Below are 19194 nucleotides of genomic sequence, written 5' to 3'. Positions count from 1 at the left end.
ACTTTACATACTGCTGTGCTATTCTGGTATTAAATAAACACCCATTTAGGGCAAAAATCTTAATTTGTGGCCTTGTCTGCATCTGTACGTGTGAGATACACGCTTTAGATACTGCTGTGCTATTCTGGTATTAAAAAAACATGTATAATAGTATTATCCAGCTCACTTCCTTGGCCTTTGTTCTCCCGTGTGTCCAGAAAACTTTGGGTGTGTCCCAGTATAGCAGAAATAAGTGAAAGAAATGGTTTCAGCACTAAAGTTGTAGTCCAATAAAAACCTCTTCTTTATTGCAACTTATGTACCGTATTTTTCGCCCTATAAGACGCACCGGCTTATAAGACGCACCTATGTTTTTGAGGAGGAAAATAAGAAAAAATATATTTTTAACCAAAAGGTGTGCTTTTGGTGGGTTTTGAACTAATGGTGGTCTGTGCATGACACTATTATGGGGGATCTGTGGATGACGCACTGTCATGTTGGGGATCTTAGGATGGCACTGTTATGGGGGATCTGTGGATGGCACTGTTATGGGAGATCTGTGGATGGCACTGTTATGGGGGATCTGTGGATGGCACTGTTATGGGGGATCTGTGGATGGCACTGTTATGGGAAGGGGGATCTGTGGATGACATTGTTATGGGGTGCGGTATCTGTTGATGGCACTGTTATGGGGGGGATCTGTGGATGACACTGCTATATACAGTCAGGTCCATAAATATTGGGACATGGACACAATTCTAACATTTTTGGCTCTATACACCACCACAATGGATTTGAAATGAAACTAACAAGATGTGCTTTACCTGCAGACTGTCAGATTTAATTTGAGGGTATTTACATCCAAATCAGGTGAACGGTGCAGGAATTACAACAGTTTGCATATGTGCCTCCCACTTGTTAAGGGACCAAAAGTAGTGGGACAATTGGCTTCTCAGCTGTTCCATGGCCAGGTGTGTGCTATTCCCTCATTATCCCAATTACAATGAGCAGATACAATGTCCAGAGTTCATTCCAAGTCTGCTATTTGCATTTGGAATCTGTTGCTGTCAACTCTCAAGATGAGATCCAAAAAGCACATCTTGCTTGTTTCAAGCAAGATGTAAAATGGAAGCATTCGCCCCATAAGACAGAGAAAAATTCACCCCCTTTTGGGGGGAAAAAGTGTGTCTTATGGGGCGAAAAATGCGGTAACCACGAAGCATGCGGTAATCATTGACGCGTTTCGGACAATCTGTCCTTAGTCGTAACAATGTTCCATGTTAGTTTGAGATATTTAAAGACCAAGATCCCCTCCCCCAAAAATCGCAGGAGGAGGTATCTCACCAGGATTGGTCATTCTAACATGGAACCACCTTAAGCTCAATATATCATTATCAAACTTCACCTGTGCAAAAAAAACACCAATTTACGGCAAAAATCTTAATTTTGCAGCCTTTGCTGCATATGTCATTGTGAGATACACCCTTTATATACTGTTGTTCTATTCTGGTATTAAAAAAAACACCCATTTAGGGCAAAATTCTTAATTTGCAGCCTTGTCTGCATCTGTACGTGTAAGATACACGTTTTAGATACTGCTGTGCTATTCTGGTATTTAAAAAAAAAAAAACATTTTGGGCAAAATACTTAATTTGCGGCCTTGTCTGCATCTGTACGTGTGAAATTCAAGCGTTATATACTGCTGTCATATTCTGGTATTAAAAAAAACACACATTTAGGGCAAAAATCTTAATTTTGCCACCTTTGCTGCATATTTCATTGTGAGATGAAAAAAAAACACCCATTTTGGGTAAGATTCTAATATCACGACCGGCGTGCCGATCACATACGTGACGCAAAGGGAGGGAAAAGGAAGGCCCTGTCCAAGGGAGAGGAAAAGATGGTGACCCCTAACTCACCTTGAGGCTGGCACCTGACTGCCCTGACGTCCCTAGACGGGTTTCTCACCCGTACACCGATCACGTGCCTAAACCCTGGCTTTCCCTAAGATGAGCCCTAAGTAGTGAATAGGGCGGTGGGAACACTAGTCCGCACCACTAACACTAAAGGGAAACACCAGGGAGAGGACAGACAATACTGACAAAACATATAGTCCCAGGTGGGCGACAACAAACAACCAACAGGGATCCGGAGGGTAATGCTCTGGTACGACAACCAGGAATAACAGCAACTCAGCTCCAGTGGGTCAGCATAGAAGTCCAGGCAGGAAGCTCTATATCTGGCAACCAGAGAAGTGGGAGAGGGGAATATAAAGAGGTTGGGAGTGCCGGACAAGAAACAGCTGAGGAGAAGAAGCTACGTATCCCTGAGTGAGACAAAAAGGATTGCAAGGCAAACACAGAAAGCTACCATTAAGTAACAGCGCGATCTTTAGACATAGAGCGTGCAGCCACCCGTTGCGACTTCCTGACCCCGGGTATAACGGAGTCAGACGTGGCTCTTGACACCCTTGTGACACCTAAATTTGAGAAATATGAGGAGAGCATCAAATAAGGGACGTGGCCCCGGTCGTGGTGCTGCTGGTGGAGCTCCTGTTGCAGGGAGAGGACGTGATCGATCTGTGCCAGCTACACGCACAAGTGAAACACCTTCCTCAGGTGCGAGTAGGCAACAGAACCTTCAGTGGTATTTGGTCGGACCTAATGCGGCTCTACGAATGTTGAGGCCAGAACAAGTACAGGCGATAGTAGATTGGGTTGCTGACAGTGCCTCCAGTTCCTTCACATTGTCTCCCACCCAGTATCCTGCTGAAAGATGAGAGTTGGCACCTGCAGACGATGTCCATCAGACTTTCACCTCACCCCCTTGCAAATCAGCCAAGCAGTCTGAGCCCCATGTCATGCAGCAGTCTCTTCTGCTTTCTATTAGCAGGGTTTCCCAGGGCCACCCACCTAGCCCTGCCCCAGAAGTGGAAGAGATTGAGTGCACCTATGCCCAAACACTTATGTTTCAAGATGAGTACATGGGAGGACCATCGCAGCACGTCTCGTATGATGACGAAACACAGGTGCCAACTGCTGGGGCTTTCGAAAGTGTGCAGACCGACAAGGAGGGCAGGGGTAAAGACTGGGTGGAAGATGATGTGGAGGACGATGAGGTCCTCGACCCCACATGGAATCAAGGTCATGCGAGTGACCTGTGTAGTTCGGAGGAAGAGGCGGTGGTCGCACAGAGCCACCAGCACAGCATAAGAGGGAGCAGGGTGCAAAAGCGGAGCCTGATACTGTCGACCGCAGCAAGGGACCGAGCACACCAAAGCCAGCTCCAAGGAGTTCCCTGGCGTGGCAGTTCTTCAGACAATGTGCTGACGACAAGACATGAGTGGTTTGCACGCTGTGCAATCAGAGCCTGAAGCGAGGCATAAACGTTCTGAACCTGAGCACAACCTGCATGACCAGACATCTAAGTGCAAAGCACGAGCTGCAGTGGAGTAGACACCTCAAAAACCAAGAAAGGTCTCTGGCTCCTCCTGCTTCCTCTTCTGCTCCAGTCTCGGCCTCTTCATCCACCTCTGGAGTGACAGTGCCACCTGCCACCCCGAAAACAGAGGATCTGCCAGCAACACCACCATCTGGGTCACCAAGCATCTCCACAATGTCCCACGTAAGCGTTCAGCTCTCCATCTCCCAAACACTGGATCGGAAGAGGAAGTACCCCCCTACCCACCCACGATCCTTTGCCCTGAATGCCAGCATTTCAAAATAACTGGCCTTTGAAATGCTGTCATTCTGTCTGGTTGAGACAGAGTTTAAAAAGCCTTATGGCGGTGGCTGTCCCACAGTACGTCGTTCCCAGCCGCCACTACTTCTCCAGGCGTGCCATCCCTTCCCTGCACAACCAAGTAGGGCTGTGATATACCCCTGCTCTACCTAGTTGACAGCTTAATAAATTTCACAAATTTTTCTGTTATATTTTCGGGTGACATTCAAAATTTTTGGCTGTGATAGACCACTGCTCTACATAGTAGACAGGTTAATACATTTCACAAATTTTTCTGTTATATTCTTGGGTTGACATTTTACAATTTTTGCCGTGAATAAACCCCTGCTCTGCATAGGTGACAGGGACCGAAATTTTTAAAAATAATCTGTTCCATTGGTGGGTGACATTAACCCACTTCTGGCGATGAAAAACCCCTGCTCTGCATAGGTGACAGGGACTTAAATTTCTAAAATTCGTCTTTAATTGGCCCTTTCATTCGATCCTTCTGCTTTAATAACTTTTCCGCTTCATCCCATTGCAGCCATTGACCTCCCCTGGATGAGGTCTCCCTTTCTCACGCTCCCTCTCCGGCGTGGAACTCTGATTCGCCAATAACCGTGATCAACATGGTAGGCTCAGAAAAGAACATCGAAAGTTGATAGAGAAGATATCCAAATGGATCGTGGATGTCACAGGGACGTGCGATCAGGCAGAAGTTATCTAGAGTCAACAAAGCGGCAGCAGGTCCTCTCCTGGCTAACGTTTCCAAATCCAAAATACCCCAGTGAAATTCCCTATAATTTTGTATTAATCATTACAATAACAGGGCATCTTAAGAGTCCTGTATTGTTATTTATCGTCACTACCTCCCCGAGACAGGAGTGGGTAATTGCTGCGCGCCCCCTCCTTAACTTGGAAGCTTATGCTTCAATACTTTGTCCCACATTTCCGCTCGATTACATTAATTTCATCCATTGACCTCCCTTGGATGTGGTATCCCTTTCTCAGGCTCCCTCTCTGGCCTGGAACCCTGATTCCCCGCCACCCCTGATCACCATGGTAAGCGCATAAAAGAACATCGAAAGTTTATAGAGTAGATATCCAATTGGATCGGGGACATCACTGGGATGTGCGACATGGTGGAGCAGTATGTGTGCACACGCCTACACGTACTGAATGATGGGTCTACCCCCTTAAACTTCTGGGTCTTCAAATTGGGCACATGGCCTGAGCTTGCTCTTTACGCCTTGGAGGTGCTGGCCTGCCCTGCAGCCAGTGTATTGTCTGAACGTGTGTTTAGCACAACTGGAGGGGGTTATCACAGGTTATATTTCCCAATTTTTTTGGGTGTACCCTAATTTAAAAAAAATACAAATAAATTTAAAACCAAAAAGCAGTGTAGGCTACCTCCTCCTCCTCCACCGCCTCTTCCACCTACACCACCACATCCACCGCCTCCTCAACCTCCTACTCCATATTGACTTCATCCTCCTAGATCAAGATTATTATTATTATTTTTTACGTATTTTATGTTATTCAACCTGTTACGGACACAGGGCGTACAGGTACGCCCTGATGTCCTGGTACTTAAGGACACAGGGCGTACCTGTACGCCCTATGTATTTCCGATCACCGCCGCGCGGCGTGCGGTGATCGGAATCCAGTGCCTGCTCAAATCATTGAGCAGGCATCTTGGCTAAATGCGAGGGGGGGTCAATTCAGACCTGCGGTTTGCGGCTTTTACCTTATGCGGCGGCGGCGATCGGCGGTGCCATCGGGTCTCCATGCAGCTGTAGGGGGGACCCAATGGCATGGAAGGCAGCACGATGCCTTCCTGAGGCATTGGCGCTGCCTTCCTGTGACGTGCCTGTGAGATCCAGCCCCCTGGATCTCACAGGTCGGAAGCTGTATGAGTAATACACACAGTATTACTCATACAGCCAATGCTAAAGATAAAAAAAATTGGGAAAAAATTGGGGGAAAAAAAAGTTGACATATTAGGTATCGCAGCGTCCGTATCGACCGGGTCTATAAACATATCACATGACCTAACCCCTCAGGTGAACACTGTAAAAAATAAAAACTGTGCTAAATAAACAATTTTTTGGTCACCTTACATCACAAAAAGTACAACAGTAAGCGATCAAAAAGGCGTATGCCCACCACAATAGTACCAATCTAACTGTCAACTCATCCCGCAAAATATGAGACCCTACCTAAGACAATCGCCCAAAAAATAAAAAAAACTATGGCTCAGAATATGGAGACACTAAAACATCATTTTTTTGTTTTAAAAAAGCTGTTTTTGTGTAAAACTTAAGTAAATTTAAAAAAGTATACATTTTAGGTATCGCCGCGTCCGAATCGACTGGCTCTATAAAAATATCACATGACCTAACCACTGAGGTGAACACTGTAAAAAAAAAAAAAACACGTTGTAAAGAAAGCCATTTTTTGTCACCTTACATCACAAAAAGTGTAATAGCAAGCGATCAAAAAGGCATACGCACCCCAAAATAGTACCAATCAAACCGACATCTCATCCCGCAAAAAATGAGACCCTACCTAAGATAATCGCCCAAAAACTGAAAAAACTATGGCTCTCAGACTATGGAGACACTAAAACATGATTTTTTTTGTTTCAAAAATGAAATAATTGTGTAAAACTTACATAAATAAAAAAAAGTATACATATTAGGTATCGCTGCATCCGTATCGACCAGCTCTATAAAAATATCACATGACCTAACCCCTCAGGTGAACACCGTAAAAAAATAAAGATAAAAACTGTGTAAAAAAAGCCATTTTTTGTCATCTTACATCACAAAAAGTGTAATAGCAAGTGATCAAAAAGTTATACGCACCAAAAAATTGTGCCAATCAAACCTACATCTCATATCGCAAAAAATGAGACCCTACCTAAAAGAATCGCCCAAAAACTGAAAAAACTATGGCTCTCAGACTATGGAGACACTAAAACATGATATTTTTTCAAAAATGATATTATTGTGTAAAACTTACATAAATAAAAAAAGCACACATATTAGGTATCGCCGCGTCCATAATAACCTGCTCTATAAAAATATCACATGACCTAACCCCTCAGGTGAACACCGTAAAAAAAAAAAAAAAAACGGTGTAAAGAAAGCCATTTTTTGTCACCATACATCACAAAAAGTGTAATAGCAAGCGATCAAACAGTCATATGCACCCCAAAATAGTGCCAATCAAACCGACATCTCATCCCTCAAAAAATGAGACCCTACGTTAGATAATCGCCCAAAAACTGAAAAAATTATGGCTCTCACACTATGGAGACACTAAAACATGATTCATTTTGTTTCAAAAATAAAATAATTGTGTAAAACTTACATAAATAAAAAAAGTATACATATTAGGTATCGCTGCATTCGTATCGACCAGCTCTATAAAAATATCACATGACCTAACCCCTCAGATGAACACTAACATTACATAAATAAAAAAAAGCACACATATTAGGTATCGCCGCGTCCATAATAACCTGCTCTATAAAAATATCACGTGACCTAACCCCTCAGGTGAACACCGTAAAAAAAAAAAAAACACGGTGTAAAGAAAGCCATTTTTTGTCACCATACATCACAAAAAGTGTAATAGCAAGCGATCAAAAAGTCATATGCACCCCAAAATAGTGCCAATCAAACCGACATCTCATCCCTCAAAAAATGAGACCCTACGTTAGATAATCGCCCCAAAAACTGAAAAAATTATGGCTTTCACACTATGGAGACACTAAAACATGATTAATTTTGTTTCAAAAATAAAATAATTGTGTAAAACTTACATAAATAAAAAAAAGTATACATATTAGGTATCGCTGCATTCGTATCGACCAGCTCTATAAAAATATCACATGATATAACCCCTCAGATGAACACTGAAAAAAAAAAAATGTGTAAAAAAAAGCCATTTTTTGTCATCTTACATCACAAAAAGTGTAATAGCAAGCGATCAAAAAGTCATACGCACCCCAAAATAGTGCCAATCAAAACGACATCTCATCCCTCAAAAAATGAGACCCTACGTTAGATAATCGCCCAAAAACTGAAAAAACTATGGCTCTCAGACTATGGAGACACTAAAACATGATATTTTTTTTGTTTCAAAAATGATATTATTGTGTAAAACTTACATAAATAAAAAAAGTATACATATTAGGTATCACCGCGTCCGTAATAACCTTCTCTATAGAAATATCACATGATATAACCCCTCAGATGAACACCGTAAAAAAAAAAAAAAAAACTGTGTAAAAAGCCATTTTTTGTCATCTTACATCACAAAAAGTGTAATAGCAAGCGATCAAAAAGTCACACGCACCCAAAAATTGTGCCAATCAAACCAACATCTTATCCTGCAAAAAATGAGACCCTACCTAAGATAATCGCCCAAAAACTGAAAAAACTATAGCTCTCAGACTATGGAGACACTAAAACATGATTTTTTTTTTGTTTAAAAAATGAAATCATTGTGTAAAAACATAAATAAAAAAATTGTATACATATTAGGTATTGCCACGTCCGTGACAACCTGCTCTATAAAAATACCTCATGATCTAACCTGTCAGATGAATGTTGTAAAAAAAACTGCTATTTCTTGTTACCTTGCCTCACAAAAAGTGTAATATAGAGCAACCAAAAATCATATGTACCCTAAACTAGTACCAACAAAACTTCCACCCTATCCCGTAGTTTCTAAAATGGGGTAACTTTTTTGGAGTTCCTACTCTAGGGGTGCATCAGGGGGGCTTCAAATGGGACATGGTGTGAAAAAAACAGTCCAGCAAAATCTGCCTTCCAAAAACCTTATGGCATTGCTTTCCTTCTGCGCCCTGCCGTGTGCCCGTACAGCAGTTTACGACCACATATGGGGTGTTTCTGTAAACTGCAGAATCAGGGCCATAAATATTGAGTTTTGTTTAGCTGTTAACCCTTGCTTTGTAACTGGAAAAAAGTATTAAAATGGAAAATCTGCCAAAAAAGTGAAATTTTGAAATTGTATCTCTATTTTCCATTCATTCTTTTGAAACACCTAAAGGGTTAATGACGTTTTTAAAAATCAGTTTTGAATATCTTGAGGGGTGTAGTTTATTAGATGGGGTCACTTTTATGGAGTTTCTACTCTAGGGGTGCATCAGGGGGGCTTCAATTAGGACATGGTGTAAAAAAAAACGGTCCAGCAAAATCTGCCTTCCAAAAACTGTATGGCATTCCTTTCCCTCTGCGCCCTGCCATGTGCCCGTACAGCAGTTTATGACCACATATGGGGTGTTTCTGTAAACTACAGAATCAGGGCCATAAATATTGAGTTTTGTTTAGCTGTTAACCCTTGCTTTGTAACTGGAAAAAAAATATTAAAATGGAAAATCTGCCAAAAAAGTGAAATTTTGAAATTGTATCTATTTTCCATTCATTCTTGTGGAACACCCAAAGGGTTAACGACGTTTTTAAAATCAGTTTTGAATACCTTGAGGGGTGTAGACAGTTATCCTTTAAATACCCATTCTATACCCACGACACTCAGGCTTGTCAGGTCACCCTGATGAACATCTCTAAAATGTCTAGAGATGAATAGAGAATCCTTTTGGATTTTTACACTAAACACGAGAAATCCGAAGGGTATGAATAATCAATATGATTTGATTTACAAGTACTGACTCGCTGCTGTTTTGTTTTTCGTTTTTTGAGTAGCATTTTGCATGCATTTTAAAAAAGCCATTAAAGGCAGCTCTAGCTTGGAGCTGTTTATTATTTGGCACTTGGCTGGGGGTGTGCCTCAGAACGGATCCATTTGCATTATCTTTAACATAGCCAAGACGGATCAGTCTTGAACACCATTGAAAGTCAATGGAGGACGGATCCGTTTTCTATTATGCCAGATTGTGTCAGTGAAAAAGGATCTGTCCCCATTGACTTACATTGTGTGCCAGAACGGAGTGGGCTCAGTTTCATCAGGCGGACACCAAAACGCTGCAAGTGGCGTTTTGGTGTCCGTCTCCAAAGCGGAATGTAGACTGAACTGATGCAAACTGATGCATTCTGAGCGGATCCTTTTCCATTTAGAATGCATTAGAATGCAAACTGATCCGTTTTGGACCGCTTGTGAAAGCCCTGAACGGATCTCACAAATGGAAAGCCAAAACGCGAGTGTGAAAGTAGACTAAATTAGTTTGACATGACCGATCTTTCATGAAGCCATGCTGATATGATGTTATTCGTAAAGATAATATCATACAAGTGGAGCATTTTTGTGACATAAAGTAAATTACAAAAGTAACTAATTTGCTGAATTATTTTAAAATAACATTTAATGGTAGAACTACCCCTTTAAGATCCACATATTTCTTTACAATACATATAAATATGGGTTTGTAAAACTCCATTCATTTACACTGCACTTTGTTACAGATTTTTAGAATGGAAAATTCACAACTATTCCATCATATCTGAACATGGCCTTATAGTCAAATATACTAAATAGTAAAATGCAGGAGCTCTCTGATGAAACCACTATGTTTAATTCAATCTGTATAGGTGGCATTTGTCCATTGTCTACATTTTATTTTTTAATTAAACCCCTCTAAAAAGGATCAGTGTACACATTATTTCATAATTGTTCAAAAGTCTGACTTTTTAGTATTATTATTTCTTTTTGTTTCCATAAAATAAATCAGACATGTTCTGCAATACACATTTATTATTCCTAAATAATAAATATATGACATAGGTAATAAAATTAAGCAATTTGAATCAAGCTACTTTTATGTTTTTTTAAGCTGCTGGAGCAACATCAAGTCCTTGCTCAGAGATTTACTGTGGCCCCACTCCGGAGTCAGATAGTGAAACAAGAGCTCTAGGTGATTTCATCCGCAGCAATCTTTCTTCTATCAAAGCCTACCTGACCATTCACTCCTATTCCCAGATGTTGCTCTTCCCCTACTCCTATAAGAATGCTAAAGCAGAGAATCACGATGAACTGGTAAGGACTTGGCAGATTTGTTAAAAGAGTTGTCCACCCCTTCTCCATAGACTATAGGTACAGGCAATAGTGTAACTAAGGTATTTGACACACAGTTGGCAGGATAATAAGTGGTAATAACTGTTAAATGGGTTGTCCAGATTCAGAGCAGATACATTTAGTACTAGTGGTACCTCTCCTCTATTGGTACCCGCCTCTAAAGCAGCCTAGGGCAGCGGTACAGACCATTTGTGCTGGTGACATCACCAGGTTCACCGCTAGGTGGAAATCTCTGCCTAGCATAGCGAGGAGAGGCCCAGTCACTGGCAGTAAAAAAACAGACCTTGCCCTGAGCGACGCAGCACAAGGCAAGGGGTAGCATCGGAGCAAGGAAAGGCTCCGATGCTCCACTCAAACATAGTAAATGAGTAAAGAAGGGGTTATATCCAGGTTCAGCTTTGAACCCAAACAACCCCTTTAAATAAAAATCCAGGAACTGCACATTCACATTGATCTATTGCTTCTTAGCAAATTTTATAAGCATAAGGTTCTTTGCATAAGTTCTGATCAAAATGTATAAACTTACTTGCCAAGTACACAGCAACCTCTTTCCAGTGGGTCCCTACACTACATATAATAAAAAGCGGCATATTTGCTACTTTGCTGCCATGACAAAGCCTCCAAATGTCAAAGAAAAATGGGAGTTAGTTGGCCACTATGATATATTGTAGAAATGATAAGGTACGTGAAGTTATGAAGCTGTAAGCTATGTCCTCTGTGATTCTGTAGATAAGTACAGAAATTATTCACACCTCAAAACTACATATATGAAAAATAAATAGTGTTGTCATACTCACGTAATGAAATTGTCAATTCAAGACAAGTAATTTAGCAGCTCACATTTATCAATTCAAATCTCAGATTTCATAAAGAATGAATCAATCAGCAGACTATAATGAGCTATAGTCAGCAGGAGAAAATCCAAATGTCCCTATAGATGGATAAGTGAGGAACACAAGCAACTAAATAAGTGATTTATGATCCATTTTCATCTAACAGAGCATATCCTATACTGACAGTAGAGAAGATTAAAAGCTGAAGAAGAAAATTACAAAGTAAGGGCTCATACACATGACCGTATGCCCTCCGAGACATACGGTCCATGAGCGGGCCATATGTCCCGTAGCAGCATACATCGTGCGCACGGGAGCGCACAGCATCATAGGTTACTATGATACTGTGCGCATCGGGACGCCCGCGGGGCTACTGTTCTGCACTCATATGATCATATGAGTGCAGGAAAATAGTCCTGCGGGCGGCCCGATGCGCACAGTATCATAGTAACCTATGATGTTGTGCGCATGATGTATGCCGCTCCGGGACATATGGCCCGCTCACAGACCCTATGTCTTGGAGGGCATACGGTCGTGTGCATGAGCCCTAACAAATATAGGTGTATCTCAATAAATTAGAATATCATTAAAACATTTTATTTATTTCAGTAATTCAATTTAAAAGTGAAACTCATTATTTAGATTTATTACACACAGAAGGATCTATTTCAGATGATTATTTATTTTAATGTGGATGATTATGGTTTACAGCTAATGAAAACCCAAAAGTCAATATCTCAGAAAATTATAATATTGTGAAAAAGTTCAATATTGTAGACTTATGGTGTCAGGGAATTGACACAAAACACCTGCAAAGCTTTCCTAAGCCTTTAAATTGTCCCTCAGTCTGGTTCAGTAGGCTACACAATCATGGGGGAGACTTCTGATATAGCAATTGTCCAAGATATAGGGGGGTAAGTCATAGAAGAAGATGCACAAGCAACAGGGATAACCACAGTCTTGAAAGGATTGTCAAGAAAAGGCCATTCAAGAAATTGGGTTGCAACTGTCACATTCCTTGTGTCAAGCCACTGATAACCCAGGGACAACATCAAAAGAGTCTTGAGTCTTACCTGGGATAAGGAGAAAAAGGACTGGGCTGTTGCTCAGTGGTCCAAAGTCCTGTTTTCAGATGAAAGTAAATATTGCATTTTATTTGTAAATCAAGGTCCCAAAGTCTTGAGGAAGAGTGGAGACACAGACCATCAAAGTTGCTTGAGGTCCAGTGTGAAGTTTCCAGTCAGAGACAGTTTGAGGAGCCATGTCATCTGCTGGTATAGGTCCACTGTGTTATATGAATTTCAAAGTCAGCCATCTTCTAGGAAATTTTAGAGCACTTCATGCTTCCCTCAGCTGACAAGCTTTATGGAGATGGTGATTTCATCTTTCAGCAGGATCTGGGCCCTGCCCACACTGCCAGAAGTACCAATAACACGTTTAATAACAATATAACTTTGCTTGATTTGCCTGCAAACTTGTCTGACCTAAACCCCATAGAAAATATATGGGGTATACTCAAGAGGAAGAAAAAAGACATCAGACCCAACAATGCAGACAAACTGAAGGCCACTACCAAAGCAATCTGGTCTTCCATAACACCTCAGCAGTGCCACAGGCTGATCACCTCTATTCCACACCCCATTGATGTAGTAATTCATGCAAAAGGAGTCCCAACCAAGTATTGAGTGCATACAGTACAGACCAAAAGTTTGGACACACCTTCTCATTCAAAGAGTTTTCTTTATTTTCATGACTATGAAGGCATCAAAACTATGAATTAACACATGTGGAATTATATACATAATTTAATAAGTGGGATTTCTTGCCTTATAAATGGGGTTCGGACCATCAGTTGCATTGAGGAGAAGTCAGGTGGATACACAGCTGATAGTCCTACTGAATAGACTGTTAGAATTTGTATTAGGGCAAGAAAAAAGCAGCTAAGTAAAGAAAAACGAGTGGCCATCATTACTTTAAGAAATGAAGGTCAGTCAGTCAGCCGAAAAATTGGGAAAACTTTCAAAGTAAGGGCTATTTGACCATGAAGGAGAGTGATGGGGTGCTGCGCCAGATAACCTGGCCTCCACAGTCACCGGACCTGAACCCAATCGAGATGGTTTGGGGTGAGCTGGACCGCAGAGTGAAGGCAAAAGGGCCAACAAGTGCTAATCATCTCTGGAAACTCCTTCAAGACTGTTGGAAGACCATTTCAGGGGACTACCTCTTGAAGCTCATCAAGAGAATGCCAAGAGTGTGCAAAGCAGTAATCAAAGCAAAAGGTGGCTACTTTGAAGAACCTAGAATATGACATATTTTCAGTTGTTTCACACTTGTTTGTTATGTATATAATTCCATATGTGTTAATTCATAGTTTTGATGCCTTCATAGTCATGAAAATAAAGAAAACTCTTTGAATGAGAAGGTGTGTCCAAACTTTTGGTCTGTACTGTATACTGTACATACTTTTCAGTAGGCCAACATTACTATACTAAAAATCACCTTTTTAATTGGTCTTATATAATATAAAAAAAATTCTGATATGCTAACTTTTGGGTTCTCATAAGCTGTAAGCAATAATCATCAACAGTAAAAGAAATAAATGCTTGAAATAGATCACTCTGTGTGTAATGAATCTACTCAATATAATATATGAGTTTTACTTTTTAAATTGAATTACTGAAAAAAATTAACTTTTTCGATGATATTCTAATTTATTGAGATGCACCTGTACACTTGGTTTTGACAATTATTAAAATGAATGGCTTCATTTATATCACTTATCTATTTCCAGATGTCTCTATCAGAAGGAGCAGTTAATGCATTATCTTCACTATATGGAACAGTTTACACCTATGGACCAGGAGGGAAAACAATCTGTAAGTTTTTTTATCAAATTTTACTTAAATCATTTATAGTCAAGTCTCAGAAGCTGATAATAAGCGCTTAATAGGAAGGATGCAATCTAACTACAGACAGATTTCAAAACAACTACCCTGCTTTTACCCCCTCCCCCTCCCTGCTTTCCAAGCATTCACTGCACTGCATCATCTCATCAGCAAATCACAGCAGCCTTAACCACAATGCAATAGCTTAAGCATTAATGTAATTTTGTAGCAACATAGCGCAGCTTCCCGCAGCTACTAGGCATCCAGTACTAGCAGTGGAGCGCGTCAGGGAGAAAAAACAGCTCACCTTCTCCCTGGCTGTGACGCTCTCTGCTGTGGATGTTTAAAAACACACTGTACCGTTGTATGTATTATGTATTTTTCATAATAGGTAGCTTCCAATAAATGATCCTTATTGGGGGCAACACACTCGTGTTATGAGAAAACAGAGGCTTGTTGGAATCAAGCATCCATATATTATGCCTTAACATGTTCGGACACATCACCCTTAGCTGCAGAAGAAAAGACACTCCCCTTGAGCTTTCAGCGTGATATAAATTTGCAGAGCAATGAATGTGGAGATCTCTGGATCTGAGGTACAGGACTGGTTCTAGCTTTGTTAGAAAGAGGATATCTGATTTTCAGTTTTTACAATTTTCATGGGATAACCCCATTTAAAGGGGTTGTCCGGGTTCAGAGCTGAACCCAGACATACCCTTATTTTCACCTAGGCAGCCCCCCTGAGGCTAGCATCGGAGCATCTCATGGTCCGCTGCGCTCTCTTGCCCTGCGCTAAATCGCGCAGGGCACAGGCTCTTTTGTTTATCATAACACACTGCCGAGCAGAAGCTTCCACTCGGCAGTGTGTTTGGTGACGTCACTGACTCTGATGGGCGGGCTTTAGCGCTGCCCCAGCCGTTTTACTGGCTAGGGCAGCGCTAAATCCCGCCCATCAGTGCCGGCGACGTCACCGGGCTTCCTGGCAGCCCCATGGGGAGCCCGGTACGTCACTGGATCTCCAAAAAATGCCTGGACAACCCCTTTAAATGGGGTTATCCCATGAAAACTGCTCCGATGCTCAAGTCAGGGGGGCTGCCTGCTTGAAAATGGGGATATGTCCGGGTCCAGCTCTGAACCCGGACAACCCTTTTAAGGGTTGTGAGTTGTGTGCTACCAATATTTACTTCAGACATATTAAACTCTACAACAACAAAGTCTCATATTCAGGAGGGTTTTTCCAATTTTAATGTGACTTTTAGAAGGTTACATTCAGTTTTTCTGTTCCGCTCACAGAACACAGATAGGTGCCTAGTTTTGATAACAACATGACATTAAATTTAAAAAAGACAAACCTGATATAAATGTGTGGTCAGTTGGAAGCCCACCAATCCCAAGAGGTTACCAAGCTCAAGAAGTCACCATCTATGTCACCATTTAAAGAAAAATGTGATGTTGATTCAGCACCAGAATAAAACTAACATACAGCCAGGTACTACCAATGTCTTTCAATCGGAAAATCACATACTTACTGTATGTTACTAATTAAAAACAAAAAAATACATATAAAAATATATATTTTATGTACTTTAAAAAAAGGCGGTTAGTGATTTTTCAGTCAAAATGCATTGGTAGTTGCTACAGGATTTTTAATATATGCCTGAATAAAATGGAATTGAATTTATCTTAGTACTGTGGTGCCCTGGAGAAGGGGTACTGTGAAGTCTGGACATTTGCCTATTTCCCCTATTTCCCCAAGTTATAAACTTCTTTATTGCACTTGAAAGAGTTAACGTGCACTGTTTTAATACTGTGAAATTGCATTTTATATATATATATATATATATATATATATATATATATATATGTTGTGATAAATATCATGTTCATTTGCACTTTATTTGAGATGCTCTGTGGAAAGGGTTTATGAATACTGAGAGACTTTTGGGACTTTGAATAAGAAGCTCGTAATTTTCCACATCTCAAATGATTCAGTCCGCGTCCTGATGCTATAACTTCTTATTTGCATATGAATAAAACCGCTGATATTTCTGCAGCTATTTATCATACTGACAAAAGAAAGGTAGTGTTTTAATCAGAATGATGACGAGCCCTAACAGGCAGTATGTCTGGTTTATTTGGGTTGATCCTGGTGACAGAGCTGCTTTAAATGGGATTATCCTCTGCTGGTCTTTATGAACCTATTTGGCTGGGTTTATTATGGACATGCATGAGTTCACCAGAAGAAATTATGTATGTGTGTCTGTCCATATGGAAATAGAAAATGATCCTCAAGTGAAGTAGTCATCTGCTCATTTCTTGGGTCTATATAGGATAGGCCTTCTTATTGTGTTAATATCTGATCACAAATGAATATCTTGGGGTGGGGCAGTCCAATTCTAACTATTTCTTTATTCTTATTTAATGCTATATTATGGTGGTTTCTATGCCACAGTTTTATTTCATCCTTCTTGTTTTGTACTTGTTTTACCACAGATCTGGCAGCTGGAGGCTCTGATGACTGGGCTTATGATACGGGTATTAAATATTCCTTTACATTTGAGTTGCGTGACACAGGAAAATATGGCTTTGTGCTGCCTGAGTCTGAGATTCGGGAGACCTGTGAAGAAACTATGCTGGCTGTGAAATACATTTCCAATTATATCCTAAATAATGCTTAATAAAATTACCTTAAATAATGACATCTTGATTTTGTAAAATAATTGCTAACAATACAAGAAAATACAAATAATAATCAGGTCACATTTGTTTGTATCTTTGGATTGAATCACTCTACACTTAGAAGGAGTCAACCTCTCATAAAATATGTTATTGCACCCTTTACATGCAGGTGTCATAAAGCTGACTACATTCTGATGACAGATTCACATGACAACAAAGCAACATGTACCCGTATTTTGAGTACACATATGCAACTGGGCATAAAACTGCATCTGCTGGCAGGCTTAGGCTCTACATATGTTGCATTGCATTGCAGTGTCTATCTTCAGGGTGGACTGCCTACATGTAAGGCTAGTTTCACACTAGTGGTAATTTCTACCGGCAGACTGTTCTGACAGAGGAACAGGCCGTCAGGAGACATTGTATCCGGCATAGCCGGAAAAGCCCAGAACATTGACTTTAATGAGACTCGGTGGGGATCTGGCCTGTTTCTGGCATTAGTGTCAGGATTCAGCCAGACGAATACAACTGCAAGCAGCAGTTTCTGTCTGGCCAAATCCTGGCACTAATGCCGGAAACAGGCCAGATCCCTGCCGAGTCCCATCATAGTCAATTGGCTCCAGCAGAGTCATGTAGTATCCGTCTGTCACCGGATACAACGTCTTCTGGTTGGCTGTTCCTCTACCTGAGCAAGCTGCCAGTAGACTCTAACCACTATTGTGAAACTAGTCTAAGGCGTTATTCACACGTCAGTGTTTCAGTCAGCTGTGCAACCTAGGGGTGATCACAGCACTCGACAACAATCTGGCTCTTGTGGGTGCTCGTCTGGATATGTTCCTAGCTCCACCTCAGGAGCAACACTTTTAGACTAAGACTAAGAATGCACTCCAACTGATACGGTGAAGTAATTTGTGAGTTTTATTCAGCCGGACATAATGCACAATGTTTCGGGCTAAACAGTAGCCCTTCATCAGGCTGGTATACAAAGAGAAATAATAGACAAATCCATCCATGAATCAAGAAAAAGAAAACATAATTATAAAATGAAAAATTTAAATAAATATAACTAGCAATGCATAAGAATCTGGTATAACGCTAATAATTTCATAACATGATTCATACCATGATCCAAATAATAATATATGATGAAAGGCAACAGAAAAAAATTCCTAATATGGCTAAATAAATAAAGAAGAACAAAATATATTGGTGTGCAAAAACATGTCTAAACACCAAGAAAACAAAAAGAGGCTGACTACAAGGGAGGGGGGTTTCGCAATAGTGAAAGTTAAATGCACTGCAAACAATACAGAAGGACTACTAGAGGCAGCATTAGTAGCTATACCGCAGAAAAATGGTATGCGAGTATGACAGTCTGCATAGTAAGGGACAAAACCGGTATGTGTAGCTTACCCTAGTTGTGCCCACATGCAAAAAACGCTGGCGCCGAGACAAGAAGGATGGCAATCGCCATCTTAAATAGTAGAAGGATGGATGCAATTGGCCTCTGTAGCAGGGCCGGGGCGTGCACACAGGAGACGGTGCATGCGCAATGAATGAAGTTGGATTGTTAACTGAAAACTTGAAGGCGCGCAGCCACAGAGGAGGAGATGACCTCTGCAACAAAACTAAGGCGGGCGTGTGAGAGGGTGCGCAAGCGCACTGGGCAAAGCGAGAAAGGAAACCATCTTGGTTAGGGGCAATAATGTGGTAGCACTGACTGCGTTCATCAGCACAACAAGAACACAGATACCGGCAAGCATTGTGCCAGGTATAAATACAGATACTCCGGACCACCGAGGGGGACCGCCTGGAAGGGTGAAGGGTCCTCAATAGTAGATTCCTACTAACAGGGAATAGGAAAAAAACCTTATAATAGCAAAATTTTGTAGCAGTCCTGGATGTAATAACCACCTAATAAATAACCTCTGAAGCAGACAGATGAGAAAAGAGGGGTAAAGGGAGCAGGGAAACCTTTGTAGGACACCCTCAACAAGAAGACTGGAAAAAGTGGACCATGGGAAATGCTTCACGAT

At 41.0% G+C, this 19194-nt stretch overlaps 1 protein-coding gene across 1 annotated transcript in view; it reads left to right on the top strand.

Moving 5' to 3' along the window:
- LOC121000001 (carboxypeptidase B-like) overlaps positions 1–17157 on the top strand; it is an 82225-nt gene extending 65068 nt beyond the window's left edge. The window contains exons 9-11 of the mRNA XM_040431029.1: positions 10520–10722; positions 14386–14470; positions 16973–17157. Coding sequence (XP_040286963.1) covers positions 10520–10722; positions 14386–14470; positions 16973–17157 — 473 coding nt within the window. The remainder of the gene's footprint in view (positions 1–10519; positions 10723–14385; positions 14471–16972) is intronic.
- Positions 17158–19194: the final 2037 nt, after the last annotated feature.

This window comes from Bufo bufo, chromosome 4 (assembly GCF_905171765.1).
Source record: "Bufo bufo chromosome 4, aBufBuf1.1, whole genome shotgun sequence".
Lineage (NCBI taxonomy): Eukaryota > Metazoa > Chordata > Amphibia > Anura > Bufonidae > Bufo > Bufo bufo.
The sequence above is the reverse complement of the archived record's forward strand: the minus strand, read 5'-3'. Positions and strand labels throughout refer to the sequence as shown.